The sequence below is a fragment of the Electrophorus electricus genome, chromosome 21, assembly GCF_041902795.1.
Source record: "Electrophorus electricus isolate QZ-2024a chromosome 21, ASM4190279v1, whole genome shotgun sequence".
Lineage (NCBI taxonomy): Eukaryota > Metazoa > Chordata > Actinopteri > Gymnotiformes > Gymnotidae > Electrophorus > Electrophorus electricus.
In genome coordinates this window covers 5,459,912-5,482,143 of record NC_137517.1, presented here as the reverse complement: position 1 = coordinate 5,482,143, position 22,232 = coordinate 5,459,912, and the positions used below count along the sequence as shown (strand labels likewise).

The following is a 22,232-nucleotide window of genomic DNA, read 5'->3' as shown; positions in this document are numbered from 1 at the left end:
TCTTTGGCCGCTTACATTCTTTCCCCACAGCGCTCAGTGAGCTCCAGCATGACCTTCTGCTTTGATGTGTCCAAAATCAGCACAAAGTCTGATTTCAGGGTGGTCTATGCGATGTTCTCTGGACATCTGAGATGAACTGAGACGATCAACATCTGCCAGTCATTTACTGCTGCGTTTGGCTCAAACTGGGGCTTCTCCAATGCTCTGACAAACACCACTGCCTGCCTTGATGGTCAAATGCACTTGGCTTGGTCTTCGGCACTGCAGATGGTGTCAGCAATACCCTTCGGTACCTGTTTATGCCGACAGTTGTAGCAACCTTCACCTACTGCCTTGGGGCAGTAACTAAGAATGTGCTTCAGTTCTCCTTTCGTGAGGCACAGCTGAAGATGGACCTAGATGGATGTCACAGACAGACTGTACTAGGAACTTTTTGTGGAAGGGCTCAACCTGCCACAACACAGATAATCTCCTGTACCATCTCTCTTCTTTGGTTACCAGTTAAATAAGAAGTTTATTTTATTTAGGTTCGTCATTTGCTTTTAAAGGCCGACGTGGCATGGCACCTTTATAGTTCCCATTTCATCCTCTATTTAGCTGCTTTTAGCCATTCCAAGGTGCCTAAGTGACTTGTCCTTTTCCATTTTGGGCCCAAGACTACAGAAGAACATTCTTTTTTCTATAACGACATCCCCTAGATATTTTTAAATCCAATTGAAAAATCTGTTTATTTACCCATGCATTTGACTCTTATTATGGTCTTTAGTATTTTAGTCAATACGCTTTTGTCATGTTGTCCTATTCTGTTACCTGAGGTTATCATTTTGGAATGTTTTATTATATTTAATTATAAATTATTTCACTTTTTTTATCCCATTATTTTGATCTTAGATGGTTTAACAGAAAACTTTTTTTTTTTTTTTTTTACAATATAGCACCTTAACAAACACCTGTTGTTTTACAAATGAAAATGACTTGAGTAGCAAAATTAATCTAGATTGGAATGAAATTGCAATTTAATGTCAACAATGCAAATCAGTTCAAAATGCCTAACATCTTCTGCTTTTCTTATTGCGTTCCACATAAAAAAAGGATAGCTGCTTGGAAAAGTACAATACAGAAGTGTTGTATCGTGCCAGTAATACTTCTGAAGTAGGAGGACGATGACAACTCTGGTGTTTCCACTTTGTGTGGAAACACCAAGAATAATATAGGCTCAAGAATAATATAGAGCATTAAGCATGGTGAGGAAGCCATGTTTCTACATAAACATTTTTTTTGGTTTATTCTTTTATTCAACAAGGTACTAAAACTTGTTGAATAAACAGCTTCATGAAACCATTTCCTCTGAAGATAAAAGATGTACTAAAGCATCCATTACCCCAAACCACTTATAAATGACTGTAAACATATTTTAATTTCATTATAAGCAACACACACTGCAGTACTGGCTTCACTTTTGAACAACAGCATGTAACACATTTCTCCATGACGAGATGAAGAGGCAAAGCAGGTGCTTGTGAGTGAAGGAGGGATCCATTGTTGTGAAACCACCAGCTGATTCTGACAGAACTGGAACAAAAGTAACAGCATCACAGTTTTACTGTATATAGATGATCAGTGACACAGAGAAGCCTGCATGTAAGTTTTCTCTCTTTTTGTTTTTGCAAATATGCTAAAAAAACAACAACATTGATTGCTAATGTCCAAACATTTAATTAGCTATGTGCAATACTTCAAAGCTAAGGAGTTCAGAACAGTAGTTTAGCATCCTTTGACTATCAGTAGTTTTAACACATTGGATCATCACTGAGAATATTCAGTACAGTGAAGTCAATACTTCTCTTGTGCTTTCTGCTCCAGCCAGCCCATAACAGGCACATCAGTTAAATCACTGCTGACTGTCTTCTTACATGACATAAACCAAGTCAAAACAAAGCAAAACAAAAAAAACCTCTTTGGTTTAGTGAATGAATCCCTTCCCCCCCCCCCCCCCCCCCCCCCTCCTTCTTTGAGTTATTGAGAAGAGCATCGCTACATGATCTGGTTTTCTTACAGTTGTTTTACCAATTTTCTCAGTGCTAGTTTTCAAGTGAGCTTAAGAGTGTCCTTCTACTATTAAACCCAGTGCTTTTACACAAATGCACTTTTACTTCGTGTGGTGAAATGTGCAATAAGTCAATAGCATCTAGAGTTTTCTAACGAGTAGGCGAGGGAAAGGGCTAGAACAGGTATCGTTGTCGACGATAAACACGATGTAAACACAATGATACTGATCTGGCACCATAGGGGCTTAATGATCGTAAACGACGACTTTCCAGCTGAATCTGTACAGTGCTACATTATTTCCGTTGCTTTTAGCACAAAGACACAGAAATGTAACAGTATGAGGGGTGAATTGTGGGGAACGAAAGTGTGTGTATGGGTGGGTGTGTGCTACACCTTTAAGCAGACAGTGACAATAGGTGTGTGTGTGGGGGGGGTGGGGGTGAAAAGACGGGGCGGGGGTGGAATGACATGTCCTCCTTGGCCTTTTAGGTGAGTCCAATCTCCTCCAGGACACTGCGAGGGGTCTCTGCTTCCTGAAGGGAAGAAAAGGAACAGTCCCACAGTCTCTCACATGCCATACACCAAGGCTGCGACCCAATACTCGACCGTAGGCTGCATCTGATGTGCCGGCTAACTTCACTCGCAAATCAAAACAGAGCTTGTATGGGCTGTACTTCTAGAGAGGTGATGGCATTAAAATGCTTTCATTCCCTCTAGTTTCGACTCGCTGACTCAGACCACCCGTTAACGCTTGAAGATGCAGTTTTAATGAGGTGTACACTACTTCGTCAAATGAGTAACCCCCCTGATTTTGATGAAAATAAGTCAGAATTAGGCTGCCCCATTGTCAGGGGACTTTTAGACTTCTAACAAAGCTACAATTTATAATTGAATATCATCTGTGACTCTTTGAGTATTGAAACGCAGCCCTGACACATATAGACATTTCTCTGAGATTTTAAATGAATCTGGGAATCAAGGAACAGAACACGGGCATTTTTGCCCGTAGATTCATCAACCTACCTGACACATGAGTAATTTTACTGGCAGAGAAAAATAAATGTTTAGAGTACTTATTTAGAATATTCTATAACCTATACATTTAAGGAATGAGGTACTGTAGAACGAGACAGGTGAACAAGCTTTGAAACACACACACACACACACACACACACACATGAAATCTTGGAATATTTTGATATTTTATATTAATTGAGGCAGAATTACTGAAGTGAGTAGGTCATCTTGAGAAGATTAAATGGAATGTTCACAATTTTCTTGGAATGATCCAAAAATAAGCAATGAGTGGGCAAATCATATGACTTGGGCATGGGTGACGATTAAGAGTGGCAGATGGTACTAAATGTGAAATTACTAAAGAACACAGCGCCACATCGACGGGGAATTAGAGAGATGTGATTACATAAACATGGAATGAGGACACACAGAAAAACAGTTGCCACTTACTTTGGTGTCCTACACATTATCGTCAGGCACAAAGTAAAGAGAGAAGCAAGCAATGAGAAGAGATGTCTCACTGAAAGGCCTACTGTGTCCCATAGCCAAACTCTGCCTGAGCTGACCTCCACCGACTTCTAGAATTCCGTCTGGGTGCGAATTCCACAGCATGTGAATTTGCGGCAATTGGATAACTGTTCTGGAGTTCTAGAACCATGGGTTCTAGAGCAATTGTGGTGGGGTGTGGATCAGCTCAGTCTGGGTGGGTAGCACAGGCCGGCATCATTCGGCGCAGTCAGCCACGGGGAGGTGGAGGCCATTACCACATATTGATTCTCTCCTCAGAGTCCTTCACTCTCACTCAGGCGGGTTTTTAATGTTTGGCACGAAGCGCAAGCTTTTCCTGTCAGCATCGCTGAATCATTCATAGCCATCGAGTTCTGCAGCTCCCCAGTGCATCAAAAAAAGTCTATTAAAAGGTACTCTAGAGCTTTGTGTGTGTGTGTGTGTGTGTGTGTGTGTGTGGGGGGGGGGGTTGGTTTACTCTGAGACGTAAACCGGAATGCTGTGAATATATGATTTGATATCTACACTCTGGCAGAAGAGGATTTCTGCAAGCAACCGTATTTCTAATCAAAGAAAAGACAGGATGCACCCGTTTTGGCTGTGATTGTTTGCCATGGCCATCATTTTGAACCGAGCCATGGGCAAGTACTTAGAAGCATGTGGACAGTGGTGTGGACCCACTAACAGCCCGAGTGTGCTCAGGCCCTCGGTGAGCACAATCAAGACATGCAGCAAGGGTGTCTGTGGTGCATGGTTAACCCGATACCAGAGGTATCCCACTCCTGACCTCCAATCCGATGTCCGGTCCCGGATTTTGTTATTGCCGACGGTTAACCGGCAACTCTGTAGTCATATGTGACTCCTAGATAAAGGGAAGGTAGAAAAATTGTAGCCCCTAGACCTCATGAGCTGTGTACAAGGACACAAATGAACTACCAGTGATTTAAAATACAGTATTTAAAATACTTTGCTACTCAAGTCCAAAGGTCTGGAGACAAATATCTCTAGTAAAGGATGGACATCCGAGAACTGAGCTTTCAGAGTTGGTGACTGATCCCAGGTGGGAAGCAATTTCACAATTTACATCAAATAACTATTCAAAAGCAACTGTCAATTATAACCTTCCCCTCCACTGACCATCCCATATAACTTTCAGTTTACTTGGGTCACTTTTATTTCTGCTTTAACAAAACATACGAATAAGAAACATTAAGTTTGACAGATTTATTTAAGCCATTTTACATTTATGATACCAGATCACTTCTGATAATTGACTAAAGTTTTTTTTTTTTTTATAGAATATACTGCGCAAAATTTTGATGCAAAAATATCAGTCTAATTGCTCTGAATGAATCATGCCCCCTTTGATTTGACAATTTGTTTTTCAAGGGTAAAATACTTGCTGATAAGAGCACAAGGAGTATTTATTCTAGGCAATGGCTTTTCTACAGCGTGATTCATCAGTCCATAATAAGAATGCATAATAAGAATTTTGGTCCACATGTACTCTTTTTATGGGTGCTCAGTAGAGCTTAACAGACTACCTTCTTTGTTCAGTGCTGAATTATATGAAAATGGAAAAAAATAATAGGATTCAGAGATTATTTGTGTTTTCTAGAAATGCATCAAAGACTTCAGAACATCAGTAACAAATCAGGTGACACTGCTTGTGTGTGTGGGTGTGTGTGTGTGTACGCATGCATGTGTGTGTGTGTACGCATGTGTGTGTGTGTGTGTGTGTGTACGCATGCATGTGTGTGTACGCATGCATGTGTGTATGTGTGTGTGTGTGTGTGTACGCATGCATGTGTGTGTGTGTGTGTGTGTGTGTACGCATGTGTGTGTGTGTGTGTGTGTGTGTGTGTACGCATGCATGTGTGTGTGTGTGTGTGTGTACGCATGCATGTGTGTGTGTGTGTGTGTGTGTGTGTGTGTGTGTGTGTACGCATGCATGTGTGTGTGTGTGTGTGTGTGTGTGTGTAGAACTGCAGCAACCAACTTACAGTGCTGGGAAAGCCCACTAACTGGAAGTACACTGGTTCTTCACTTCTTCCCTAATCAGCAGAGCTTTCTCTGTAGTCATCTGGATGGGAGTTGAGCTTGCACTGGTATAAGTGGACAGACACTGGCTATATGTCAGCTACGTGCCGACTCACAGGACACAGGATCTACACTTCACAAAACCCCATCTGGACCGCTGTTGTCAGGGGAGCCTCTGCTGAGGATATTTAGTCATTTCACTCAGTTTAGTGATACTGATACATGATACTAATTGTGTTTTAGCCTGTTCCACATGTATAGGTCTGAGACACTAAGTAACTGAGTCATTGGGTAATGATCAAAGTAAGGGATTTAGCCATATGAAAAAAGAACTCCGAGTTTAAAATGAAGAAACAGTGGTAAATGAACCAGTACATATATTACAGTGACAGTTATCATATTGACACTTGACATTACGCTGTATGCTGTAGCGTGTGGGGTGAGGGTGGGTTGTGGGAGACCCCCAGGTGGCTCTCGCAGAGATTCCACACACAGGTCAGATACAGATAGACGAGCTCGAAGTAGAGTGTGAGCATACGCATGACAAAGAAGAAGAGACACAGACAGAGAAAATGCGTGATGAACGTGGAAGCACACAGGATGGCGATGACAGTGGAGACCCAGTGATGCTGCATTCTGATAGGACCACGGTGGAAGAAGAGGCAGGACCAGCAGGCATGCCGTGCAGGGGGAGGGGCTCAGCATGCATGACGGGCAGCCAGCGACACCCAATCAGTAAACAGGCACATTAAAATATTCATGTCGAGGCTGAGGGAGAAAGAGAGATGCACAAAAACACACACACAGACAAACGATCTTAGAATAAACAATCCTTTAGGCAACAGGTGCCATATTTAAAGAGGAGAGCACATGGTGCAATGCAGGCAGTGGGTCACAAGTATCAGTATATTATGCCCCCCCTGCCACACACACACACACACACACACACAATAAATAGAACTCAGAAACAGAAGGAAAGGACATTAATACGGATAATCCAGTGCGAGGTAGTGTGTTTCTTGCCTCCCGCACACCGGATAGTGCGGCTCATCAACTAATTACTAAAGCCTTCACAGCACCATGGGAGCAAGTGGAGAAGAGACTAAACTCTGGCCCTCTGGGCCTGGTAGCGGGGAGGCGCAGTTCTAAAAACACTACGACACTTCAGCAGAAGCACCTACGGCAACAGCTCCAACAGAATCTACCACTCTAGCATATGTAGGTCGCCAGCCTTAGGCTGCTACACCTCAGCATGTAGCGCTTTGTAAAACAGCTTCGCACGCCGCCTCGACACTTTATGGTTCCTTCACGAGCCCTCGCACTGCACCTTAGCCTGCCGCAGATGCAGCGGTTTACACCCTCTATGCTCCGCTCCAGCTTGGGTGGCCCTGCCTGCACCATCAGTCCTGAGTAACATTGTCCGATTATTGCACGGATCTGAACGTTTCTTGTCCGGGTGGGGGAGTGTGGGTTGGGGCGCGTTACACACGGCATACGGAGGGCCAGGGCCAGGGAAGAATCCCCGCCCATGCTTCTGCGTTTCTGCTCTGCTGGGCTGCAGGGAACTCCGAATCAGCTGAATAACTAATCTCCTTGTCCCCAAGTAGCCTGGAAACGTTTAATATATGGCCTGTTGCTGTTGCGAAGAAACTACTTAATCCTTTTTTTTTTTATTTATTTTTTTTTAAATAGAAAGTTGACTGTACCATGTTTAAGTGTCCCATTTAAATGTTTTCTGTATCATTTAGTACATCTTTACTTGACTGCGATGAGCGTGAAGTATTCTGGTCAAATCTTAATATACTTGTGCTTATTTAAAAAGCACAAGACCATCCTGCAGAAGAACTCCTGCCTCGGGCCGTGCGCTTCCAAAACCAAACGATGTCATAAAAAGCCTGGGCATCATGTTACTGTCACATGATTGTCACGTTATTCATATGAGGGCCTTTTAAAAGGGGCTGAGGAAATGGGCCGGTCACGGGGGTGAAACATTCTCTAGGGAAGTATTAGCAGTTCAAAATTCCCTACTGCTTCAACAAAGCCTCTAGAGCTAAAAAGCTAATGAGAGGTGGATTCACACACTCCTTAGAAAACCAGAACACAGAGCTTAATTAATGTGACTAATTCCTGATGGCTACATAAAAGGAGGGATGGGGGGGGGGGGACACATTCCTCAACAGCGACAGACAAAGCATAGCAGTCCTATACTGCTCTACTGAGGGTGAAAGACTCCGAAAAGCATGTGCCATATTCACCTGAACTGGTTTAACTCTTGAACAGACCAGAAGACTCAGCAGACATGCTAGCACCCAGAACTCCTGCAGGATGGACAATTTATCAGATAAAGTGTTCCTATCAAGCAACTGTAGTGCAGGATTTTGTATTGAAGTCCAGGGCCACATCAGTAGCGTTTCCCACTGTATTAACTCACGAGTAAAGACGAAGACCGCTCTTGGTAAAGTAAACCGCCACTCTGACGTATGGACAAATTACGTTTTCCCTGGTTTCCCGCTCACTCACTCAGGCACAGATGCAGATGGAGATGCACGCAGACAGACACAATTTTTCTTTCATACCCTGTGTGATGTGAATCATCTGCTCTAATGCAATTACCGGAGGGCTCGATTTGCTTTCACTCCAATAACACCCTGTTCCATGTTAATTCCATTCTAATTAAAACCGTTTCAGTTTTAATTCCCAGCAGAATGTCTCAGAGTTCTGTTTTAATTAAGCTGCATATCTGACTCTGTACTGGAGGTTTCCCAGTAAAGGGCCATGCATAAGCACAAAATGTTCTTCTGGAATGTTCTTCTCCACGGTGCGTCCAGGTCTCACTGATGACTGTGCTCCTGGCTTAGGTGAGCACCACAGTGTGTGCATGCCTTTAATAAAGAAAACTTTAAAGCAATGCCAAAAGGTTTTTAGTGGGAGCAGCGAGGGGTTTCATTTAATGATTAAGCAGGCAAAAAGAGGAAAAACACATTTCACAGAAACTAAATCTCCTACAACTGTAAAATTGTATCCTGTATTCTCAGAGCTGTCAAAGATAACAGAAGTGCAGTCCCTCTTCCATTACATTTCCATTGTATAAGTTTGTCTAGCAAGTACATTTAATGTTAAACGTTCATTTTTCATTGGGAAATCCAACACAATCTCCATCACAAAGAGAATCCTCTGATATACAGATGCTGTGAATTACACCTAAATAAAGTCTATGTATTCTCTAACTTAAGAGGAGACTACACACAGGGACAGATACGTAATGGGTCTTAATGGTTAGGGATCCACTGCAGATGTTGACCATGCACAGCTGTCTCATTCATCTGAACCTTCCTGCCAGTCCATCCACGTAGTAGTACAGACACAGTACATGAGTGTCAAACCGCCTGGAAAATCTGAAAATCCCCTAGAAGCACCAACAGCGGCAGCTACACTAATGACTTTTTTTTGCCAGAAACCTGTTGTAAAGCAATGATTGCGCAGGTCCTTTGAGGCGTGATTAGAGTAAAATAAACAGAGATGGTTGCCGTGGAAACGCAGCAGTGTCTTGCCTCCGTAATGAAGGAGGGGCTTAGGGAAGTGTACGGGGATTCCCAGAGAAATGGGAGGAATTACATTCTGGGATAATCACAGGGAAGAAACCAGGTTTCTCCCGATGTAAACCGGCCTAACTTTAATATTCAAAATGTACATTTAATATAAATCTGACCATAACCACATAATCCAGCTTCACTTCAAAAACTGAGGAACACAACGTCTATACTAGTCAATCAAAAAAAATCCTTTCCTTGTTTATCTTCTGACCCCTTTTCCGCAATACGTATATAAACTTTCAGTCATGTTAGTCACAATCAAGCATTGTATGCCAAAGTCACCACTGCAAACACAAAATCAAGGCATCTGACAGCAGCGCAACAAGGGTCCGTGAAAGGCAAAGAGGTTTATTTCAGAGCTACAGTTCACTATATGGAACTATGCAACATGTGCTTCCAAATTCCAGCTGTCTACCAAGGCAGATAGGATGGTTAGCAAATGGCATCTGTTTCTCACCAAGTTAATGCGCCCTTCCCCTGCTGAAGAATGATTCTAGACAAGACAAGTCTTGACAGGCAAGACAGTCTCAACACTTTCATGTCTCATTGTTATGACCGAAGAAGGAACGGACCTCCTCCTCTCACAGTGCTGTGGCTGCTGCAGTCAGAATGCGTGGGTGCTCTTCATGCGTTCACTATCCACGCCACTCTCTGACCATGCCAACTCAACCAATCAATTCAAGCAACTTGTGTAATTACCAATGGGCTGCCAGAGGGCGTGACTTCAACCCCTTTATAAGATCTCGTCATTGGCCAAACCGCCCCAGTCCTCAGTCTGGCTCTATGAACACAGAATCCAGCCAATCAAAGGTTTTGGTCTTCGTACAAGCAATTTCCATCGTCGGAGGAATTGCATATATGAACTTGGCAAATTGAAAAATGACCAAAATGGCATCTAATAGCTTTTATTTTTCATAGCGATGCCAGTTGGCATTAAAAATCTATCTATCTATATTTATTTTTTTAACATTTTTACTGATACTTTTTGTATTTAATTTTTCACTTCTAAAAAACTGTTTCATGTTCTGTAGACCCTTTCTGCTTTCAGGTTATACTGCATTACATAACACTAAATTAAATTTACTTGCCAAACCATCTAAACTTGGAAAACACATCTGACTAAAATAACAGAAACAGGCTTTCCTTTGAACCTGCTGTGGGAATGACTAGCAGCAGTACAGGGTTTGTACGAGCACAAGAACACAAGGCTAGCAGCCGCGAGGTCTGACGTGCCGCAGATAGAATATGCAAAACCATGCTGATCCAGGACCTGCCGCCTTTATCAAATCCTGATCATCACACAAAGCTGGTCTCGGGTTAGCAGACGAGGGCGATGTCTAGCAACGTGCCCTGCAGAAAAGACACCGCTCTGCCCCCCCCCCCCCCCCCGGTTGCTGTGGCGACGTGCTAGCGTGGTAAATGGATGGGAGAGCTGCAGCGTTCACTCGGCGGAGCGCGCATTTGGGTCATGGCTCAGCAGGCGGCCGCTGCCAGGCAGACAAACGTGGCTTTGTGTCTCCTCAGCCCCGCCCACCTAGAGCCGCCTTCTGCACTAACCCATCATGTGACCCCCTGACGTACTGGGCCTGGGCCTGGGCCTGTGACAGAAGGGGCAATTTGAATATTACATGCAATTCTTGACTGGGGCTGATGGGCACAGTGGACAGCGGTGTGCTCCTAGCGAAGGAAACGGGACTTCACAAGGACTTGCTGGATACAGACTGTACTAGAAACAATTTGACGATTCCTTGAATTTGAAGTGCAGTTTATTGGTGGTTGAGCCTGCACTAACTACCGTTAGCTAGTAACTACTGACTACTATCTAACTACTTAGTGTCAACATGGAGAGCTCTTCCTAGGGACCTACCCTAACACAGATCTGTAGTTTTAACACTAATCTAGTACACTTGGCTCTAATAAGACTCTTCAGACCTAGTCAGAAATCAGTTTGTTAGAACTGAACAAAATGTGATATGAAAGGGTGCGGGTGTGCAGAAGCAGCACTCACAACCTGCTTCTAGACTATCCCGTATTCAGAAGGGACGCTACATGCCAGTAAAATTTTCGTCAATATTCCTGCAAAACCTTTTAATCATATTAGTTGCCGAATTAGTTCTCTTGTATGTAATTAATTCCCAAAATGAGCGGAAAATGTCTCTTGGCTAGTGTTTAGGTGCTCAAATAGTGATTCTTACATTTGTCGTGGAAGTACCCTGACAGCAACATATCACAACCCCCCTCCCCGCCCAAATTTCAAAAAGGCGATATTTTACATCAGCAATTGTTTAAATTGGAAAATGGACCATTTTTGTAAGCATTGTGGGTGCTGTCCCCCCTGATCTGGTGGTTAGATGCTGACTGAGGATCACTAACTGTGGGGAGGTAGTGGTATGGGGCAGGGAACTATAACTGATGGGGTTTCCTGATCAACAAACTCACCCCACTGTACCTGGAAAGAGACGCATCTGAAAATCTACATTCTGAAAATCACAGAGACAAAAATAATCAGGAGGCGGGAAAGGGAACGAGAGAGAACAGAGAGAAGAGAAAAGCAAAGCAAATCAAATCATTGAGGTGAAGAAAAAACAACAACAACAACAGCAACAACCATAACAACAATAACAACAACAAGAGCTGCCGCAATGAACAACGACACGAAACAAGAAACAGAAAAAGCAAGGCAAGAAAAGGTGGCACCAGGAGCTGAAACATCAGCACTCATTACCATGGAGATAAAGGGTGCTGTGTCGGGCCGCTACCGCTCAGGCGTGAGATGCAGTCCTGACAATAATATCTGTTTCTGTCATCGGCGCACATGCTTAATCAAAGGCCGGGGGGGAGGGGGGCAGCCCGGCTGCCGTTTGCTCCGCAGTGCGACCCTGCCCCCGGAACAGAACGAGGCTGACGCTGGGCTTGGCGGGAGCTTGGCGGGAGCTCGCCGGGCCCTGCGGAGCGTCGGAAGAGACACCCGGGGCAGAGCCGGTTAGGTAACAGGTCTGTCTAGTGAGGATTTAGACGGGCCTGGCTATTTTGAGGATGTTGAGGGTGTTTATAAAAGAAGAATATATGAAGGATAAATGGGTATTTGTGTGTGTGTGTGTGTGTGTGTGGGGGTGGAGCGGGGATTATTGTTATGAGTAATTGTTGCACGCATGTGTGTATGGCTCTCTTTGCGACAGAGTGAGTGATGAAGAGCGTGTGGGTGATTGTCAGTGCCTGCTTGTGTCTGTGGCCATCACTGTGAGAATAAGCACGCGCCCGAGTTTGCGTGTGTGTGTGTGTGGGCGTGGCCATCATCTTGAGTCAGAGAACGCGCACGTGCCCGAGCACACGCGTGCAAGTGCGTGTGCCGCATGTATGCGCATGTGCCGTGTGTGTGTGCGTGCCCGCCTCCATCATCCCGACAGAGGGTTCTCCGTGAGTCAGCGTATAGAGTGCCAACAGCACCAGAACTGCCGGCGTGAACCCTACAGCTCAACAGCAAGAGATGGCGAGAGAGAGAGAGAGAGAGAGAGAGAGAGACAGAGTGTGTGTGTGTGTCTAAGAGAGCAAGTGAGAGAGCAGTTATTAAAGCTCCGCCAGGCCACTCAAATTAAAGAGCCCCCCATTGAGGGTTCACCTGCACACCACCCATAATACTGGCCTGACAACTAACAGGAGAGCTGAGAAAATAACACCATAAAGAGCAATGTAGGCAGCAGAGGCTGATGGGAAGAGAGATAAAGAGAGGAAGCAATACAAAGACAAAGAGATGGCAGGAGGGCAAGACGGATGGGTAAAGAGATGGCGTGAGAGAGAAGCGGAAGGGTAAAGAGCAAAAAGCGATGGAGCGGTAGAAGACTGGAGGGATGGAGAGAGGGGGCAGGTGAAGATGTATGTGTCATTAGGGGCGTGTGCTGAAGTTCTGATCGATGGCGCAGCACTGGGACGGACAGTCCAAGTCACAAGCCCGCAAAACCTGTTCATGACCTCCTGTCAGAGATTACAGATTGAGACCTAATCCTGCTTCCAATGGGAGCAGCTACAGTGTTCCAGGAATACAAACAACTACGAACATCAATCAACAAACCTGGAACCCTGCGGAGCTAAGTTGCCCCATATATGAATTCCGTTATGAACACATATTACGTGTGATTAGTATGTGACTATTCAGAGTGGGTTCATGTATTAAGAAACTGGAGTGTTGCGTAAGGAAGGCATTTCCTGATGGAGCTATACAAGCCTCATGGTGGCTTACCTCCTGCAGGAGATCAGCCTGTTCGATTGCCTTTAGGACGTTCTTCTTGGAGGTCTCCTGAGCCTCCCCTCCCAGGAGAAACTCGTCCAGGATGAAGTACGCCTTCTCGAAGTTAAATATGATGTCCAGCTCACACACCTGTACCAAGAGGAGGGAAGACCAGCTTACTCTGCAGGAGCTGAATTATACCGGAGGGACGTTACTGTCCTGCACCACACCGGGCGAATATTCCCACTGTTCCCATGGAGCAGCCAACGGGAAAACACAGCAGAGCGAATGCTAGAAGGACACCTACACTGCCGAAATACTTATCCAGCAGCTCGACGTAGCGATGAATGATCTCCAGGGTGATCAGCTCATTGTCCTGGTCCTCAATGGCACAGCAAAAATACAGACTGGCATATCTGTGACAGACAGACAGACAGACAGACAGACAGACAGACAGACACACACACACACACATACACACGCTCTTTAATGGCGGTAATTTAAACAAACAGGCTTTTTAGCACTGATGCAGTCTATAGAATTTTAGCACCAAATCAAAGGACCATTAATTTTTTAAAACGTTTTTATACAGTCTTTTGAAACACTACTAGGTTGACATCCAGAGCTCAGGAGCATTACCCCCTACCGCTGAGATCTTGGTTCGAGTGTGAGCTGTGCCATGTTGTGTTGACTCCCAAAGCTTCAACGGGTCACCAGAGATGCTCAAAAAATATTTTTCACAAAGATTATCAGTAGGTTTGTACAACATTTCTGACCCAAAACTACAAAGACTTGCAGACTGAAGGCAAGTCTGTTGTACCGGCTTTCGTGCCGTAAGAGTTGCGCCGTAGACTCTGCGTTTTCCAGAAGCATTGCAGCCTGGTGATCACACAGCTGCACCTTCTGCCAGAGCACCACGCCTGTGAAGGCAACCTATGCCCGGAGATGGAGCAGCAGGACCACGAGCAGTCGCCACGGGGCATGACCGGCTGCAGCTTCTCTGTGATGCCTGAGGGAAGGTGCGGCATGTCTGCGTGCGCATGCGCAGGCGAGCGTGTGCACGCGTGGGTGACGTTTAAAACAGTAAATGCTCTTTTTTTTTGGCTCGCTCAGATTTCTTTGTTCCCTTTTCTCAACTTCAGGCAAAGTAGATGTACTATTTTTTTCTCTCTCTCTCTGTCTCTTACTCTCTCTCTCTCTCTCTGTCTCTTACTCTCTCTCTCTCTGTCTGTCTCTCCCTCTCCCTCTCTGTCTTACACACTCTCTTTCTCTCTGTCTTACTCTCTGTCTTACATTCTCTCTCTCTGTCTTGTCTGTCTGTCTCTCCCTCTCTGTCTCTCTCTCTGTCTTACACATTCTCTCTCTGTCTTACACTCTCTCTCTCTGTCTTACACTCTCCCTCTCTGTCTTACACTCTCTCTCTCTGTCTTACACATTCTCTCTCTGTCTTACACTCTCTCTCTCTGTCTTTCTCTCTCTCTCTCTCTGTCTTACACTCTCTCTCTCTGTCTTACACATTCTCTCTCTGTCTTACACTCTCTCTCTCTGTCTTACACATTCTCTCTCTGTCTTACACTCTCTCTCTCTGTCTTTCTCTCTCTCTCTCTCTGTCTTTCTCTCTCTCTGTCTTACTCTCTCTCTCTCTGTCTCTCTCTCTGATGATATATAGGATGCGTGTAAGCGCTGAGCAAGCACCTGCTCTCTTTGAAACAAAGTAACTGCTGTTTTCAGCACAGAGGATATCCATCTGTTTGGCTTGGCGGCGGAGGGTAGCAGAGTGTCGCCTCCCCCCCGCGGGTCTCCCGCACACCTCTGGCCCAGTGGACCATTCTGGCCTCTGCTGCTAAGGGCCGTCTCCGGCAGCAGCGCCATGGCGACGATGACAGTACATGATAGATTGTTTTTTCCTCCCCAGCCACGATACAGATTCCTGGAGCGGAAATGCAACCCCTCCCCCTCCCTGGCCCTGCAGGCCTGTGGTCTAAGACACGCTGGTGTTTTCTATGTTGGAACAACAGCAATTTGGCTCATTGGCTAATTATTCAGTCCTCCATAACTCAATTCACACAGCCGCAGGAATACACTGCACAGGAACACACCACATACTCATTCGCCATCCCTCTATATCTGTCTACTACAGTACATGTGGAGACACACACACACACACACACACACACACACACACACGAACATCTCCTTCACTTAAAACACCCATCTTTCATCTATACACTCACTGGTCCCTTTAATAGACACACTTCTGTGCACTTCATTTGTATAATTATAGCAACTAACTACTGCTAGTGGAGAATGGCTGACACAAACTGCACAAAAACAGACGGACCCGACCCCTGTGTACAAGGTGTATTGAAAAGAGTGGTGTTTTCTAAGAAAGTGTCTGGTACGGGCATTCACGAGTGTCTGGGTAGCAAGAGCACAATCTCCCCTAAATGTGCTCCATCTGTGGAGGGAAGTACAGTGTTCTGAGCATAGTAATTGATTGCTCTTAATGCAGAAGCTGAGAAGGAGAGACAGCAAGAGAGCCAGGCAGAGAGACCGAGACAGAGAGAAAGAAAGACAGAGACACAGACAGAGTAAGGAGCAGAGAGAGCTTTTGATCAGCACGTGTGCATTCATCCCGAAGTGCTGCAGGAAAAATCATTCAGCTGGTTAAAGCTGGGAGGCAAAACTATTGATCAAGCAAATTACTGAATGCCCACGATACAAAGAGGAATGCGTCAACAACCGAAACGCTAAGTGAAGTTCGGTAGGTGACTGAATGTGTCTGGTCGGAATACGCATTCAGAAAGCCAGACACTCAGCAGTCTTAAGCTGCAAAAATTGGTCTTTTTTCCCCAGTTACTTTGAGCTCTGGTAGCAATAGCCAGTAACCCTGGTACTGTACAGCAGCAGCTTCTACTGTCCAACGGTCGAGGCGATGGATGCCCGGTGCTGGCGCGCTAGCCACGTCAGTCATTCCGCTTCACCCGGCTCAGCATCCTACTCTGCGGCTTTCACGGATCCGGGCCATGACGAAGAGGTGAGGGCTGGGGTGCGGATAGGCAAAAAACCAAAACAAAACTGGAGAATGAAAACTCCATGGGAAGAGGGAAAGAGGGAGCTTTTCTACACCCACACCGCCAGACCGCGCCGAGCGGCTGGTATGAATCCCAGCGTCGACTGTGGCTGTCAGACTCTGCTTTGCAGTGTTGTTTTTGACTGCGAAACAGTCGAGGAGAGCGGAGCTGACATTTTTTTGTGTGTGTAGCTCCTACTCTGTGAGAGGTACAAGGATTTCGAACCACCATTCCCTAAGTGTAGTGTACCAATAATAACGTAGGCGTGCCTAACCTCTGAAGAGCGGAAGGCTGCTTAGGAACTAAGCTCACAGAGGAGACAGGAAGTGCAGGGGTGCAAAGCATCCAGCAAGCGCACACTTTTTAACTCCGCAGCCCTTAAGGACACTGTGAAACAACCTTGTTACATTTTCACTCAGACATGAGGGAACTTGATGAAAGCTGCTTTTACTTTTAACACTTGAGCGGCGCCTGAAACGTCTCAGCCAGCTGGACACACTCGGCGAGACTGTCTGTCTGTCGAGGGCCCTTTCCTGGATGCAGTCGGGGTTTGCGGGGGGGGGGGGGGGGGGGGGGTGTTTCCGTAGCGCCTCCATGCTGGGCTGAGAGGGATCAAACACGACTCGACTACTCACAAGTCGGCTCCGGCGGGAGTGACTGATCCGGCTCAAGATGTGAGGGGTGCAGAGAGGCTTGCAGAGAGGATATGAAAGCTGTCCCTCTAATCCGACCCTGCTGGACCAGGGACAACGCTGTCTTTCGGTCTCGGCAATACACCAAGCCAGAGTTTGGACTGGGAGATTTTGGATATTAAGTGTTGAATGTTTAGTCTTTGTTGCATTAAATATGTCAACTTTCCCCCCTCAAACTACGCATTTGTATGTACTATGAGTTTTCTGTACAGCCGTCTCCACATCAGCACCACGGACAGCGCACCTCCGCAAGCTGCAGAGCTGTAGACAGCGGCTGGCACAGCAGAAAACGCTGCAGCAGACGCTGACACAAACCAATCGGCAGGCAGGACAAAACAGCGCCGCAGATCAGACAGAGGAGGGACATGGTATCTGTATCACACCTCACCCCCTCTCACTCGTCATCCAGGCCACGTTCTCGAGAGGTGTGTCCCACGTCCATTGCCTCGCCGACACCCCGACTCACCTTCACCTTTGGCGGCCAACAAACAGGTCAGCAAACAACAGTCTCGAAAGCACCTGAATAAACCACGTCAAACCCGACAGGACAGGTCAAGCAGCGCAGCGGGCAGGGCAGGTATGGTTCCATTGTGGGGGTGGAGCTTAAGCAGGAGTGGGGTGGGGTTAGGGTGGGAAGTATGCCAAAGATGGATTGCGATTGGAAGAACACTGGCGAGCAGGCAAGCTCAGAGGACCCTGTCTGATCTGGAGGGAATTCTCCTCCTCATCCAGCTGTCTGTCTCTCCTTTACTTTATTTTCCCCTGCCTCTCTTTCATCTGCCATTCTTTGTATCGATCTGTCAGTTCTAACCACCGTTTCATTTGTATTTTAGAATCCCTGCCTTTAAAAATAAATAAATAAATAAATAAATAAAAATTACTACTCTCATTCTTTTTTGCCCTCTTTCTGAAACTGTCAAGATATTGTGTGTGTTCCTCCCGCGCCTGCGCACGCACGCGTGCACGGAAACAGACAGCACCTGCCACAAGCTGGAGTACCATCTCTCATCGCCCGCACGTTCTTGCCTTGCATTCAGCCTCCACTACCCAACTCTCTGTGTTTGGTCAAATCAGCCCTTCACTGTTCAGCCATGTCAGCGAGTACTACTCCCAGCTCGCACTCTCTTCATCTGTCAAACACACCCTCGTGCATCGCTCCATCAGCCTGTCTAACACACACAGGACAAGCCCTCGCTGCAGTCAAACCTTAGTCCTTACTGAAAATAATAACCGCAACACGATTCATATTTTTGAGTTTTTCAAATGGTTTGTAGCCGTTGTGCTTATTCAACACGGAATCAGAAGGAGGAGAATCTCAGTTGTGGCAGTAGGGCTTTGCAGGTGTGTGTGTGTGTGTGTGTGTGTGTGTGTGTGTGTGTGCACGTGTGTGTAAGAGACTCATGTTTTGCTTGAACATGCTGCCTTGTTTTACATTCTCCCCCACTCTCAGTCTAAGGTGACCCTCAAAGCAGCTCTGGCTTTCTGACGCCTGTGGAATTGATTAAATTCCTCACGATTAAAAAAAAAAAGAGAACAGAGAAGATAAGAAAACAGTTGAAATATTCATCGGGTTCTCTCACCCCCCTGGATGAGAATCACAGAGTACCCTCCGGAGAAGCAAACACAAGGGCACCCAACGTGCATCTGAATAGCTTAATCAACGGTGCAGCAGCGCATGCTAACAACATCGTCCATCATCCACCAGTTTAAATGTGCAACCAAAATGGCATTCACCTCAGCAAAACCCTGAAGCCCTGCATACGCAGAGCAAACAAAAATCAATCTGTTTACACAGATCTAATGATGATGTATTTCCAAATATACAGGACACAAGCTGACATGCATTTGAGCGTTTCTGACTCAGTGAAATAGAGAAGCACTGTCAAACAGCTCTCTGTCAAATGGCAAACTGGTCGTTCTGTATCTATACTGGAGTCTACGTTTGCATGTTGCATTCCTGTCTTGTACATTCTCTCTCTCTCACACCCTTTGTTTGTCAGCAATGGCTAGTGGAGAGTGTTTGTTATTGTTGGTAGAGGGAGGTGCAGCACTGTGAGTAAGCATTTCTACAATGGTGTGTGTGCACATGAGTGTGTAGGTGTGCATGTATGCATGAGTGTGTGTGCCTCTACTAGAAGGCCCGTCTGTCTGTCAGTCTGTCAGTATGCTCCTTGGGTCATTGTGGCACCCACTATTCTCTCAACCAAACCCATCAGCTACCATAGCAACTGGGCAATATTAAATATTCAAATTTCTCCCCCTGCGCAGTCCAATAAGATGTGCATTTTGTTTCATCCTTTCCATAATCTGCAACTCCTATCTGTATTAACATACAGATATGTTAATATAGGTAGCCTATATGGGAGAGATTAACCATTCACCATTGCTTAGGCAAAAAGGACACAGGAGAGAAGGTTTGCCCCAAAAGCTTTCAGGAACCTCGCATGAGAGCAAGGCCATGTCAGTAATGCAATCACTTGATCATTCTCACCCACCCAGAAAGCACAGGGGTAGTCAAAACAGCTCAATCAGTAACTCTCCTGTTAGCTTAGTAGCTTAGCTTTGGGGTCAGGATGAGTACACAAGCTGCACTTGGGTTGAATTGTACACAAAGCACCTTTCAACAGCACCCTCATGTAGAGAGGGTGCTCACGTTAAGACTCACATGCAGCATACACTTAAGCAATAAGCCGTTAAATTTCTGAATAACTGAAATGACAAGTAACATATTAAAGTGTTTTTAAAATCTTTCTGTTACTATATTATTAGTTTGTTAGTTAGCAGTATCATAAAAATGAAGAGGGGGGAAAAAGAATTTTCCTGTGAATGTGTCACATGGACCGTACCTCAGTGCACACGATGCTAAGACAGGTTGTGTTTGTTATCCACCAGTTCTTCATCTGTGGTTAGTTTCTGACCACATGACCTCGGGGTGTTTACACTTGTATGAGCACAAAACCTACAACCATGCTACTACGAACTCAGTATCACTGCACTGTTAAGAACAGTCTCTCACCCCTTTAAAAAATGGCTGGTCAGCAGTGCGGTCAGAAATTAACCAGTGACGATCAGGGTAGAGGATGTCTTTGAACCATGAGAACCACACTGCTAAGAGAGCAGTTCCAGGAAGCCTAATGAACAACGATGGTGAACCGCGCTGCAGACCCCTCTCTCTGACCTCTTGTAAACAATCTTGAGGTCCCTCCACTCCAGGAAGCTACACATCTTGGGCTTGCGAGCCAGGACGGTCTGCACCAGCTCCCGTGTGATCTTCTTCTTCTCCTTGTCGGACAGCGGGACATACCACTTCTGCAGGCGGAGTTTGCCTTGCCGGCTGAAGAGGAGCATGAACTGCATCTGAGCAGATGAGAGGAGACACTAGTGAGACGGGAGAAGACACGTGGGTGAGACAGGGTGGAGGAGCTGGATTGAAGAGGGAGAAGCGTGACCACTGAAAGGTTTAACAAAACCGTACAGGAGTGGAGGGGTGGTGGACTCAAGGACTGGGCAAACAGGATGGGTAGCACAGAGGGAAAGATGGCAAAACAGGGATGAGCGAGAAGGGTAAATGAGAGGAAGCAGGAGACACAGAAAGAGGGAGTGAGTGAGAGTGAGAGAGAGAGAGAGAGAGAGAGAGAGAGAGAGAGAGAGAGAGAGAGAGAGAAGGGTAAACAAGAATTTGTGGAGGTGAGTAAGAGTATTATCGTCATGTGGTAAATATGTGCTGTGCCTGGAGCATGAGAAGACAGAACAGTCTCCCATGACAAAACCCATTTATCAAACTGAAGCTCAGCCTTTGAGATCTAGGTTATCAAACACCAACTACATCAATATTGACCCAATCACGAAATAAAACAGTGGCCCAACCTGACCCAAAGCAAATATTGCACGCGTGATCATTTTTTAAAGATACAATGAAACTCAGCAACAGACTATCGCAAAAAAAGCAAAAAACAAAAAAACAAAACCCAGAGCCGAACACTGTCGCTAACTGTCAGATAACTAAGCGTGCGAACGAGGTGTTGTAGAACATAACTCATACGCATGGTATTAGAACATAACTCATACGCATGGTATGGCTTAGCTGAACATAAGTTATTCTGTGCGGGGTACCGCATCGTGGGCTTTATCAAGACCACACCGCACCACAATCAGTGGCTCGGAAAAAAAGTGATTATATTTTAGATTTAAAGTTTTAAAAAAAAAGAAGAAAGAAAAAAAGAAACAGTTTAAGGTAAAGCGCAACCAGTAAATTACACGATATTGACAACAGTAAGACTATTCAAATTTAGAGGCGCCACATGGGGGAAAAAAATACAACGGTAAACAAGGCAAGGCACTGTTTTTCTAGTTTATGGTAGTGGCTATGTAATTAAAGATAACCATAAATAACAGCGACATTATAAACCAGTTATATCCATGTATAAATGCGTGTAGAAAATTCGTTAGCGTTAGGCGAATTAACCATGCGAAACCAATGTCTAGAGTACACTTTTGACAAGCAACAGCAATTCGTGGCAGTTTCAAGTACTCAATCGTTTACCTTTTTTTGCGAATCAAGCGATTAAACAAAACATGACATACCTTTGTGCGAAAAATCAATTTTTGCCCAAAGAAATAATTAACATGCCCCAATTCGACAACACCGTAAATTCGGAGTTTAGTATTCAATCGATCCACTGTGTATTTCGTCGTCTCGCTCCCTTCGCTGGGTTTTCTGGCTGACAGATACACAACACTGTCAGCTAACTCCTAATTCCTGATTGGTTTAAGGAGTTGTTTTAAAAAATGTCATTGGTTTAAAAAATCCGTTATTCCCGCCCATTCCTGGTATCAACGACATGTTTGGCTCCTCTATGCCTCAGTCTTTTCCACTGTCACGCCTCCCGTAAATGTTGTTTGAAGGATAATTGTTTGGGTCTATGGCTCCAAGCTGTTTTAGAAACTGAAGACAAGAGCTATCAATTATGAAAACAGCAAAAGGTCACTAAAAGCATTAGTCTCATATCGAGTGCATTAACTCGGTCGGAAAACA

General features: G+C 45.3%; 1 protein-coding gene across 8 annotated transcripts; it reads right to left on the bottom strand.

The window, feature by feature from the left end:
- Positions 1-1,987: 1,987 nt before the first annotated feature.
- LOC113570333 (AP-1 complex subunit sigma-2) lies at positions 1,988-21,939 on the bottom strand. Of its 8 annotated transcripts, none has more exons than XM_081704365.1 (7): positions 21,782-21,939; positions 20,376-20,554; positions 13,739-13,847; positions 13,444-13,581; positions 11,646-11,686; positions 9,906-9,987; positions 1,988-2,582 (listed from the first exon to the last, which is right to left on the bottom strand). In XM_081704365.1, the coding sequence occupies exons 2-7, from the start codon at positions 20,552-20,554 to the stop codon at positions 2,535-2,537; spliced, it is 597 nt and encodes a 198-aa protein (XP_081560491.1). In that variant the 5' UTR covers positions 21,782-21,939; the 3' UTR covers positions 1,988-2,534. The 8 variants fall into 8 exon arrangements, with proteins under 8 accessions (XP_081560491.1, XP_081560495.1, XP_026854481.1 ...); XM_081704371.1 differs by lacking the exon at positions 1,988-2,582 and adding an exon at positions 2,589-3,525 and having other exon boundaries at positions 21,782-21,934; XM_081704369.1 differs by lacking the exon at positions 11,646-11,686 and having other exon boundaries at positions 21,782-21,936.
- Between the last annotated feature and the right edge of the window lie 293 nt (positions 21,940-22,232).